Consider the following 12,507-nt stretch of genomic DNA (forward strand, 5'->3'; position numbering starts at 1 on the left):
ATCAAATTCTTGAGACTAGCTGTTGTAAAGCCAGATAGAATATTATGCTATAAACGTTTATTATATATAAATGATACACAATGATACTTAGTAAAACGTTTTGCGTAATGAATATTTAATGCAAGTAGATTAACGATAGCAAAGCATTGGTTGCTCTTAATCTTAATTTTTTTAAATTTATTTATTTATTCAGAGATGTTGTTAATACTAAAGCTTTATTTACTTTACTCATGTTTCTCTTCTAATATGCACTTTTGATGCAAAAGCATGACTTTTGCAGCTTCAGTAAGCGTTGGTGGTATAGTGGTTAGCATAGCTGCCTTCCAAGCAGTTGACCCGGGTTCGATTCCCGGCCAACGCAAGAGGCTTTTTCTTTAGAAAGTTTTACTTTCTTGGAATCATTTGGTAATTACAAGGAAGTAACATGCAAACAATGCTGTTTGAGGAGAAAGTACAGATCTTAAAAAAATGGGAAATGCAAGCAAAGCAATACCTGTAATAGTGACTGAAACAGATGGCAGGCCAGATGTACACTCACACACTGAATGAACTTTCAGTCTGAACTTTCAAATTTAGGTTACTTGGTATAGAAAAAGACCGTTTTCGTCTTGCATAGGGTGCCAGAATATTTAGGTTATCTTAGTTTGGTCATCAGGCGGTGTTTAAAGCTTTAAAGCAAGTTTGTTGACAGCTCTATAGTTTGTCATGAGACATACTTTACAGAAAGAGCTGTTTAAAGTAAAGTAGGTACAGTTGTTTGTTTGAACAAGTATTTTAAGTATATTTTAAAGGAAAACCAAAATTTTATACTATGGCTTAACCTATGCAAATTGAGTTAGACTGGTCTCATCTGATTTGCTAATATTTAAAACAAAAGTCCCTTGCAGTGGTCTAATCCAGTAGTTTTCAACCTTTTTAGACCAAATACTACAGCTGATGAAATCAGGTCTGCCTTTTTAAAATCAGGTATTGCCTTTCAAAACTCATAGAAAGTCTTGGTGAGTAATATACCTTTAATATTTGAAGGGAAAACTTTTCCCACCCTTTCCCACGTTGTACACTGACACAAGAATGCGAGCTATGCATCATTTGCACATTATAATGATAAATACCAGAAATGATAAATCACTTTAATTTATTTTAGTCATTTAATTTAAATAAAATATATTTGATCACATAAATGTTTATTCGTTTACTAAATTTCACATGTACCAACCAAATTTAATAATTCTATAATTAGCTACAATCTATAATTAAAGTCTATAATATTATAGACCCTTTACAGCTGTGTATATACACTACCTTTCAAATGTTTAGAGGTTTTTTTATTGCCTTCTCTTATGCTTACCAAAGCTGAATTTGTTTGTTTAAAAATAGTCAAAAAAAGAAATATTGTAAAATACCATTACAATTTGAAACAATTGTTTTCTATTTCATGTATTTTAACATGCAGTTCATTCCTGTGATGGCAAGGCTGGATTTTCAGCAGCCATTACTCCAGTCGCAGTGTCACACGATCCTTCAGAAATCATTCTAATTTGAAACATTTCTTATCATTATCATTTTGAAAATAAATGTGCTGCTTAATTTTATTTTATTTTTTTCGTGATTCACTGATGAATAGAAAGTTAAAAAGAATAGCTTTTGTTTGACAGAGAAATATTTGTAACTGTGTTAAGTTCATCTTTTTGATGAATCTAATTGCTGGAATTTCTGAGATTTCTTAAAAAAATAAACGGTAGTGAATGTTGTGGTGTTATGATGCATATAGATTACCTATCTAATATACTTTTTACAAATATCTACATTGTTTGTGATTTCTTGAAAGAGTGTGTATTATCCAGAAACAGTTGGCAAATTTTAGAATGTAGTATTTTGTAGTTTTTATTTTTTATAGGCTATGGCTGTGGAAATGCCACTTTGGTCTCTTGTAGTGTAGTTTATCAGCAACTCATTTTGAACAGTGACCGAAACTTTTTTTGTGTGCTGTTCTGGTTACTCATCAACTTTGAAGGACCTCGTAGATAAATTTGGAAAGAATACTCATCAGTCTTACTTTCAGCATAGAGTGCTTAATGTTCTCCATTAAATGCATGTCTTTCTTTTCTAGTCAATTTTAGCTCAGAGTTTAGCTATAAGAATATTAAATAAGGCGTAATGTGACCATCTCTAAAACTCTGGTGGCCACCCCTACATAACACTGTAGTTTTGAGGTGCATGTGACCTTCAGAAGTAAATTCCTGCCATTGCTGAGGTCTTTAAGGAGCTGAAATGTTAAGTTAGGTCATTTCATGGAAGCCTTTGATTTGGTACAACAGTTTCTCAGAGGATGGTTTAAAGACTGAGTGTGGGTTTTCACATCTTTGGACGTGAATTTACCAACAAAAGTTTCTGTGAGTCCAGCAGACCCCGTCACACTTCAGGAATTGGTAAGAGTGGTTAATAATGTACTGAAGTTTTTTACCCCCCTCGTTGATGCTCTTAAAGTCACTTGTTGTTCCTACTGGATCATGTGATGGCAAATCCTGCTGTAAAATAACCTTTGCACCTGTTTTTTTAGATTTAGGCTTAATTGTGTCTTTGTTTTCATCACGGTTTCTTTACCTTGGTTCATGACTGACTAGTCAAAGTGTTAAATTATTTTCCCATGTTTTTTTTAAACTCATTTTTGCTTTGTTCTTGTGCCTACCTTGTTTGCTGTATTTTATGAGGCCAGTTTGTCAGTGTTATCTCTCTTGTTATACATTTGTCTTTTCACAAATGTATAGCTTCACCTCATGATACTTGAACTTGGAGTACAAAATAAGTATGACAGATACTTTGATTTATTGAATGATTATTTAGTTTTTCCAGTTCTCATTGGAAAATTCAGTATTGCACCGAACATCCCTTTAAGCTACCAAAGCTTACTGTATGTTCCTTGCTCAAGGGTGCAGAGCTGTCATAACATTCTCAGGAACCATGCGAAGATTTCTAAGATTTAGGGTTCATTAGCAGCTCAAGCCTTAAACATGGGTCTATCGCTTTATCAGAGGTGTAGTACACTTCCTTTCAAAAAATTAATTATTCTGCTGATGAATGAGCCCTATAATGTATAAAGATGTTAAGGACTGAAACCAGAACCTTCAAACTTGGCAAAACACTGTGCCTCTATACAGTTATTCTGCAGGTAAAAGGTTTCCACAGCTTGTGTGTAGTTGACTCTCCTCATATTGCAACATTTAGTTGTGAATCCAGTTTGTTATTCTTGGCGCATTGGTGTTTTTGTCCAAACCTACTGTTCTAGAACAAGTGCCATAGACAAAACAATTGAATGACCTTTATCAAGTATGCCCAAAAATCTGCCAATTGGGTGTGGAGCACCTATGTTCAGTTTTTCCTAAATATTAGACCATCTATGAAAACTACTTAAAGGCCAGTTGCAAACATAGGCTGCATCTCATTTCACATACTTATACTACGTATGTGGTAGAGGTGCTACTCCCACTCTTAATGAATAAGTATGAGTAGTAAGACGGCACATTATGGTCATAAAATTGTCTTGTACTGTTTGTGTTAGCATTGAGTACATATATTTAAAAACTTTTTTTGAGACTGAAAAAGTGAATCTCCTCTTTTACAGTTCAAGAGGTTGTGGGATATATTATCTCAGAAGTTGAAAGTTTCAAATCTATTCAACAACTATTTCTTATTGTACTGGTCTTTGTGGAAGTACACATTTCATTATCGTGTTTTGGATTCCATCCAAACCTCGAGGCATACATTAAGTGACAGACATAATGATGAGAAAATGATTTGATGACAAGTGTTCAGAATGTCTGTTTTGTAAGATGACTGTTCCCTGAGAGTTACATTAATCCAAAAAAGGCAAAAAGATACAAGGTTGTAAACAAGGTAGTACAATTTAGGGAAAACTTTACCTTAGCTACAGAAGTAAAAGGTTTGCAGGTTAATTAGCAGTTTATTTATTGATTTTCTTAGCTTGCTCTGTTTTTCATTGGATTGTTTCACTACATTTCTCTGAGATTCCTGAGGCAAACTGGCAGTGCCAGGAACAGCACAGGAATGCTGAAGCTTTGCTTGATTATCCAAATGTACTGAATTATCTTCGACAGCCTGAAGCCAGTTGGACTTGCATGATACAGCATCTGGGATAAATTTAGATTGGATTAAAGGAACCTGGGCAAGTTCACTTTGCCTTTGACGTGAAGGATGAAAACCTTCCATGGTCTCACTAAATTCTTAGGGCATTTCACTTATCCTTACCTGAGAGTATTGTGGTCTGTGTTGCTCATTTATTAAAAATGTTTTTGAAAGAAGTCTCTCTTGCTTATCGAGGCTGCATTTATTTAATTATTTAATTATTATTTATTTAATCTTAAAGATACAGTACAAACAGTGATATTCTGTTTTCTATTTTAATATATCATGAAGTGTAATTTATTCCTGTGATGGCAAAGCTGAAGTTTCAGCAGCCTTTACTACTCCAGTCGTCAGTGTCACATGATACTTAAGAAATCGTTCTAAATTATGCTGATTTGCTGCTCAAGAAACGTCACTTATTGGTATCAATGTTCAAAACACTTGTGCTGCTTGTGCTTAATATAACAATGCAACATTTGTAACATAAATGTCTTTACAGTCACTTTTGGTCAGTTCAATTTAATGGATCTTTCAAAGATAGAATTTTTTATTTTTTTTGTATATCTATATGTATATTCTGAAGATGAATGCTAGGCTGTTGTGGGTGGTTACCAGGCTGTTGCTGTGCAATTTTGAGTTTTCTGAGCCATTAGTTTTTACCTTATTCGTCCATACATTAGGTCAAAGAGGGCTGCAGTAAGCAGCTTTATTTATTTATACAGAAAAATGGAACAAATTAAAATTCCCCTCATTCCTCTCATTCCGTCTTCAACGCATTTATTTTAAATCCTCTGTTTCAATAAACTCTAATAATCCTGTTTTACACTGCATGCATGCAGTGTAGCCTTTCACACGCTGCCTGTGTTTGTTTTTCATTTTATGCATTCTTTCAACACTCGGAGACCCTAAAAGGGCAGCCATTTAATGAGCGCTGATAACAACCGGATTCATCAGTCGACTGTCATGCCCCGACCCGTTCAAAGCAAATTTGGTGCGAACAACCCTTCACCCACATACTGAAAGCCATCAGAGGAAAAGTCTGTTAATGATAGTCTTTTTACGTTAATAACTTCACTTGAGGAGTGGCAGGAACCAGTCAAATTCAGAGCAGCTTTCATTAGTATTTGTTTCAGAAGAGCTTGACTTTTTAACTCTACATTTCGTGTCTGTTCATGTTCAGAGTAAGAAGTATCAGGAAAGAGTATTTAAGCTTGTTTTGAAGTATTTCAAGACCTTTGCTCTTATCTTTTCTGAGCCCTTGCTCAATGCAAATACACACATGCGCACGCATTTATTGTTTAGACCGCACCAAACTGCCAAAGGCTGCTGTGAAAATAATGGTGTTTGTGTAAGCTGTCCTTAGATATGGAGACAACAACTATTTGTGGTCTGAAGAGAAGATGGTACAACAGTTATGCTACATTTTTTAAGCAGCTTTAGATCTGGAAGTATTTTTCCCTTTTTCTGCGGGCGGACTAATAAATTGAATCAAAAACAACAGTACAGTATAAAACTGTTGACTGCAAGTTATTGATTGTAAACATAAAATATATTTGAAGTTTATTGCAATTTATTCAAACACAGATGTACGAGTAGTTTAAGGTTGTAGGGAGGAGACTCAATTGCAACTTCTGATTGGTGGATCTCTCGAAAGCAGTTATGGGTAGTGTAGTTTTTTTTTTTTTTTTACAGAGAATTAATTAAAAAAATCACTCTGTTAGATTATCTGTTTTGATAAGGTTATACATTATAAACTGATAAATGGTTATATACAATATCAGACATGCTATATGCTATATTTCTTAATTTATTTGTATTGTTTATATTGAATATATTCAATATAAACAATACAAATAAATTAAGAAATATAGCATATAGGACTGAGATATTTTGCATCCCTAGTATGTAAGAATCTCTTGATATTTTGAACATCCAGGGGTTGTCCATTCTCCAACCAAACTCAGTAATGCTCTTTAGGAGCATATAGGAGGCCTCACGATATATGGATTGTGATTGCAGCAAACTTTTTTGGAAATCCTGTCTTCAGTCTTTATTGTGTTGCCTGGAGGAGCAGGAATTTAAATGCATTCCTGATGCTAAGCCACAAGGAGCTCATGCTCTTTTGTTTGTGCTAGGATACAATGTTCATTCAAAAAAGCTTAATCTGTACAGTTCAATACTTCTGTTGTAGCAGGAGTCGACTCAGATTCTTTAGTGCACAATCAAGTTCAGCTGAAACAACAAAAAAGCCTTTAGTCATATTATTGTTCTGTGCAGGCATAGTCCTGTTATAGCTCCCGGTGTGTGTATTATATGTACTCTCATTGTCAAGATCTGACAATGGCACCATTGTAAAGAGGTGATGTCTCTTGGAAGAACATTTGTACATTGAGTATTTTGTGTGTGTGTGTGTGTGTGTGTGTGTTGAATGCAGCAGGATGGGCTGTAAAGGAGCTCTAAAGCTCAGTGCTCTGTCAGCGTATAGAGCACAGGACACCAGTCAGCAGAACTCCCACATTCTTCTCTGCCACAACCTTCCCTCACCTCACTCCACACTCCAGACCCCATGCCGAGACAGCAAGGTCATGGAACTTATTTCAAGCTTTTTAAAAATTCTTTGGAAATACCACCTGGTTGATGGATCTGTAGTGGTGCCATTAGCACATACAACACTGAACCATGGAGCCATTACCACTGTATTTAAATTGTACTCCAAGTCGATACTATGATTATGATACATGTTAGAAAATGCCGTAATATTGCTTTGACAAATGCACTCACATATATACCATAGAGTAGGGCTGGATGATACATTTTTTGCAGGAAAATATTTATTGGGAAAAAATTAAGCCATGATGTTGATAAACTTGAGTAATTTTCTATATTTAGCCTACATAGATGTTGATGAAAAGTTCTGTCTTTGTGTGAATGAGCAATATAATTTCAGCCTGCTGTCTCACTATAAAAGGACTGTCTTCACAACAGTCCACCTAAATAAAGGGTTGGTTTAACTTGAAGAAATTATGACAAATGTATTACTATTATTGTTATTGAGGAATACTGTACAATCGAGATTTTCATCCATGTTTTAATGTCTACAGTATATAAATACTTTTGTGCAGCACCTTATTTGACATTAAGTCTCAAGTTTAGTGTATTTATAGAGCCCTTTCCACTACCATAAATAGAAAAAAAAATGTTGTAAATTAGTAGTTATAAATTCATTAGTTTACATTTTATTTTAACAATAAAATGTAACAAATGTGCAAAATGCATTTCCTCCCCAGTAATTGTATTAAATTAATATTGTGATAAATATCCATATCAAATGATGTAAAATATATTTGGCCCTATCACCAACCCTACTATAGATCTGGATCAATTTGCATTTAGTCATTTAGCAGACGCTTTTATCCAAAGCGACTTACAAATGAGGACAACAGAAGCAATCAAAACTAACAAAAGAGCAACAATATGTAAGTGCAAATGACAAGTCTCAGTCAGCCTAACACAGTACACGTAGGAAGTTTTTTTTAATATATATATATATACACAAACAGAAAAACAAGTAGATAGAATAGAAATATAGAAAGCTTTTTTTTTTAAATAAAAAAGACAAATAGATAAAGTAGAATTAAAATAGAATAGAGAGTGCTAGAGTTATATAAAGGTCATATAAAGATTTTATGCTGATTCATATGCACTGATATCTGAATTTGTTTATCACTTTTTTTTTTTAATTCTTGTCTAAGAAAGGAGTAATTTAAGGATCCTATAAATGTGTTGTAAAATTACTGAAATAGAACAAAATTGTCCTGAATTTGCAAAAATGGCTTTTGAATTTAATTGAAAAGCAGTGAATTGAATAGAATTGTTAATTGAAATGTGACCCTGGACCACAAAACCACAATACATTCATTGTATGGGTCAAGATTATCGAGTTTTCTTTTATGGCAAAAATCATTAGGATATTAAGTAAAGATCATGTTCCATTAAGATATTTAATAAATTTCCTACCGTAAATATCAAGATTTAATTTTTGATTAGTAATATGCATTGCTAAGAACTTAGTTTGGACAACTTTAAAAGTGATTTTCTCAATATTATTTTTTTTGCACCCCCAAATTCTAGATTTTCAAATAGTTGTATCTCAGCCAAATATTGTTCTATCCTAACAAACCATATATCAATGGAAAGATTATTTATTCAGCTTTCAGATGCTGCATAAATATCTGACTGGTTTTGTGGTCCAGGGTCACAAATAATTCTGTATTTATTAAAATGACTTTTGAATCAGTGAATCAAATAGTTTTATACCCCAATTTATTGGAATTGTACCATGGTAATACCATGTAAATGACATGCGAGTGTGGCAGTCAATGTTGTAGTACTCGAAACTGTACTCAAGTCCCAGTCCAAGAACCACATTTTCACGGTCATGGTCTTGTCATGAACTCTCAAGCATTTGGACTTGATGTTGACTTAGACTGCGTGGATGCATTTTGAGGTCACGCATATGCATGATACAGAGAAGAAAATATTTGTCTTATTTCACTCTCACCTCTGCTTTTGCCTCACATTCCCATTAAATGACACCCCCACCCTCATCCCAATGCTCCGACAGTATTTGCTATGCTTGTGTGGGTCTGATACCTCTCCAGTGAACATTTCCATTGTTCTAAGTCATTTATTCTCTCAGTATGGTGCGGAATGCCAGAGGGGGGCACCCACTGGCGTGCCTGTTTAACATTAACGTTTGAGGTTATTCTAGTGCTTCTTATTTCGGCATGCTTAAAGTTTTCCTTTTTTTATATAAACTCTGAGGGGGGCACTTAAGTCCGGATGTCACAGAGTCCTTCTGCTGTTAAAATAATAAATGCAGGGAAGACCACATACAACAAAGGAATAACTAAAATAGCCACATTTGTGCATTCTTGACCATGCACGTATATGCAGTAAGATGGTTTATTATGGGTCGACTGGTGCTTGAATCTAACCACAGCTGGTGATAAAGCAAGCAAGAATAATCACTCAAGGTTTGTTGTCTGTTTGAGCTTAAAGTTGACCTTCTAAAAATGTTATGTTACTAATAGCACCGTATTATGATAAAAGTACATTCCTGTGTATGAATATTATCCCTCCAGAGAGGATCATGTTTGATAAGTAGACATACCTGGAAAGTAAATAATGAACAGCCGTGATCAACTTTGGGGTAAAGCCTCAAATAGCAGATAACTGGCTTACTGGAAGATAGAGCAGCATTACATATCATGTCAGGAATTTACTTTAGTTTAGACCAAACCCCCTATTTGGCTACATGTTTCCTGAAATCTGCACTTTATGACAGAATATTTATGATTAACTCGCTTCTAGCTTGGCTCTGGAGGTAAAGTGTTGATGTGGAAAGCTTATGACTTGCCCCCCCAGTGCTGCTGATTTAGAAAGGTGAACGTGGCTTTCTCATTTGGTCATTTAAGGGTAGAACACAACAAATAATGTATTTGGCATTGCACTGTTTGCAGTTGTTTAGGAAATGCTCTTAGACTTTGCTTTCACTTGTTTTTCAAATCGGATCTTTAGGACTGATTGTCCACACTGTCGTTTTGCACATGATAAAATTAGATCTGTTTCTTTCATACAGTATGCGTACACTGCTTACCATAGTTATGTCTAGGAGAGGTGTGTGATGTTGTTTTAATGATGTGTGAGATGTCATTCATGTTGCAAAAACCAAACAGAACACACCTTGAGAGACCACGCATTGACTGCAGAATGCAGTTAGAATGCCAGCGAAAATAGTTTCAAAGAAAATATGGAGTAGAGCCGTTGCAACACAAAGCTGTTTCTCGTTACTGAATGAATTAGCATTTTTGAGCAAATCATTTGAGTGAATGATTCAGTTACCCATTAATGAAGATGATCACTTGCTTCGTTTCTAAATTAATCAGATCATTTGAACGAATTGAATTCCAGAAAAGGTCAGCACAAAAACACACAAAATTTTGTCAAAGTATACCAATCCCAAAAAATACTAAGATTTTTTTTTTTAGCACATTCTGTCTAGAGAAAAGAACAAACGAAAAATTGGATCTTTATTCTCTGCTCATGTCTATCGTGACATTGTGCCATGGTACTGAATAACATAAGCATTGTTGCATTGCTGCATTTTTGTTTTTTGCATATTCTTTCATATACTTTCATATACTGTGTATTTGCATATACCACTTGAAACCGGATACTTCATTCATTATTAACTACACAATAGATGTATTATAGTTTTTAGTGGAAAAAAAATAAAGCAAAAATGTGACCATTCACATCAGATTTTAAAGCAAAAATCTATTTGGTTTGAACTGGGTGTGCTTTGGATAAAAGCGTCTGCTAAATGACTAAATGCAAATTGATCCAGATCTATAGTAGGGTTGGTGATAGGGCCAAATATATTTTACATCATTTGATATGGATATTTATCACAATATTCATTTAATAAGATTTTCTTTGTTTGTTTGTTTTTTTTTTTGCTGTTCACACTATAAACAATTTAACTGAATTAAGTTGGATTATGCCAAACCAGATTTTTGTTCTCTATCTGAATTTAGCGTAATTGCACTATATTGCCTGACAGTGACTAGGTCATTTACAAAAGATGAATGCTTGTCCAAATATTGTCTTAGTTTGTTCAATTTCAATCTCTCAACAAAGGGAGAGCTATTAGTACAGGTCTATTCATCTGTAGGTGATGTATGGTCGTGAAACAGAGAGATTTGATTGAGATTGAGTGCATTGTGTCTGTGTCACAGGTGGAAGAGGGCAGCAAGGCTGCAACTGCTAGACTGCAGGCTGGAGATGAACTCATCAACGTCAACAACATTTCCCTCAGCGGCTACAGACAAGAGGCCATCTGTCTAATCAAGGGCTCCCACAAGACTCTCAGCCTGGTGGTGAAAAGGTAATTTATAGTCAACCTCACTATCATTTTTTGGGGCCGATTTACACCTGAGATTAAGACCTGTCTATGGAATCTGATTACAAATAGTCAAGCTACTTTCACCTAATATGCATGACATATTTATATATTTTTATATATAATATAATATAGGTTTTGAGGGGAGGTTCCCTGATCATGCATCACTTTCTGCATCAGCGTGTTAAGCAAGCACAGAAAGTCGACAGACTGTTGCTTCCAAATTTTAATCTCACTGCAGATGGGACATTTTGAGCAGAATGCTTGACTATTTTAGTCAAGTCCCTATACTAACTGAACTTTTTTAAGCCATTTGGCAAGGTTTAGAATCATTGTTTCAGCACAATGACTGATTGCAGGTGATCAGGGTGGAATAGGATTTACACCACAATTGTGATGTGTTTACATGCATGCTACGAATGAACGAGGTCACAAGGAAAGAAAGCGGCATTCAATGCTGCCCACTTGTGATCAGGTTGTCAGAAACAGATGTTAATGCCAGGTGTAAACAGGATCTTTAATATTTCCTCCTCTCAGGGGTAAGATATACGTGGTTGCTTACTGTTGTTGTTTTTGTTTCATATGTTAAAAGATGCATTGAATATTTTGAGCAGGACTATTTGTGTTCCCATCAATATTGTATTGCTCTGTTAGGTAGAAACACCAATGAATAAATGTACGTCACAGGTGGGAAGTGAATGAGTTTAGCCGCTGGGGATTGGTGTTGTTTGCATCACTAGTTTATCTGACGCTGAGGGAGCCGTTGAATGCTTGACAGTCCAGTTCTGCCAGATCGCTGTTTTTCTGACAACTGAAAAGCACACACTGTGAGATAGAGGAATAGAAAGCTAAAATAAAACCAAATCAGTTTCAATTTTATTTTTCATTTCAGCTATATATATATATATATATATATATATATATATATACATATATATATATATAAATACACACATATATATATATAGATGATATTCTAATTATATGACCAGCACCTGTATATATAGAATCTTATTGTTCTGTTGGTGGATATTCTTTCCTATTTGACATGGAATTTGTATGTTCTCATGAAAAATTAAATTGTTAATCATTCCGTTTCTAAATACGGAACATGGTACAGTCTTTGGAAAGTGAAAGTGAAGGGATTCAGTCATGTTTGTGGTCAGTGAACATCAGACATTATTTTAGCTATTTGTATCAATTATTATTATTTTTTAATTGAAACATCAAATAATGCAGCTTCTGAACTCATCTACCCTTCCAGTTTCTACTGAAGTAGTCAAAAGCTAACATTAAAGTGAACAGCCACTATGTTTTCACGAACAACCCTCTCTGAAGTTTCTATGTGATGCAGTAGATTTGCATGCGGGCTGGTAGTGATGTTTTCAGCCAGTGGACGC

At 34.7% G+C, this 12,507-nt stretch overlaps 2 protein-coding genes and 1 non-coding gene across 3 annotated transcripts in view; 2 read left to right on the top strand and 1 right to left on the bottom strand.

The window, feature by feature from the left end:
• lrrc7 (leucine rich repeat containing 7) overlaps window positions 1-12,507 on the bottom strand; it is a 138,738-nt gene that overhangs the window by 106,856 nt on the left and 19,375 nt on the right. The window lies entirely within an intron of this gene.
• Window positions 1-12,507, top strand: part of shroom2a (shroom family member 2a) — a 42,731-nt gene that overhangs the window by 1,101 nt on the left and 29,123 nt on the right. Inside the window, 1 exon segment of the mRNA XM_058779925.1 lies at window positions 10,944-11,092. Coding sequence (XP_058635908.1) covers window positions 10,944-11,092 — 149 coding nt within the window.
• Window positions 290-361, top strand: trnag-ucc (transfer RNA glycine (anticodon UCC)). The gene has a single exon. It is a non-coding gene; the product is annotated as a tRNA-Gly (tRNA).

This window comes from Onychostoma macrolepis, chromosome 06, assembly GCF_012432095.1.
Source record: "Onychostoma macrolepis isolate SWU-2019 chromosome 06, ASM1243209v1, whole genome shotgun sequence".
Classification (NCBI taxonomy): Eukaryota; Metazoa; Chordata; class Actinopteri; order Cypriniformes; family Cyprinidae; genus Onychostoma; species Onychostoma macrolepis.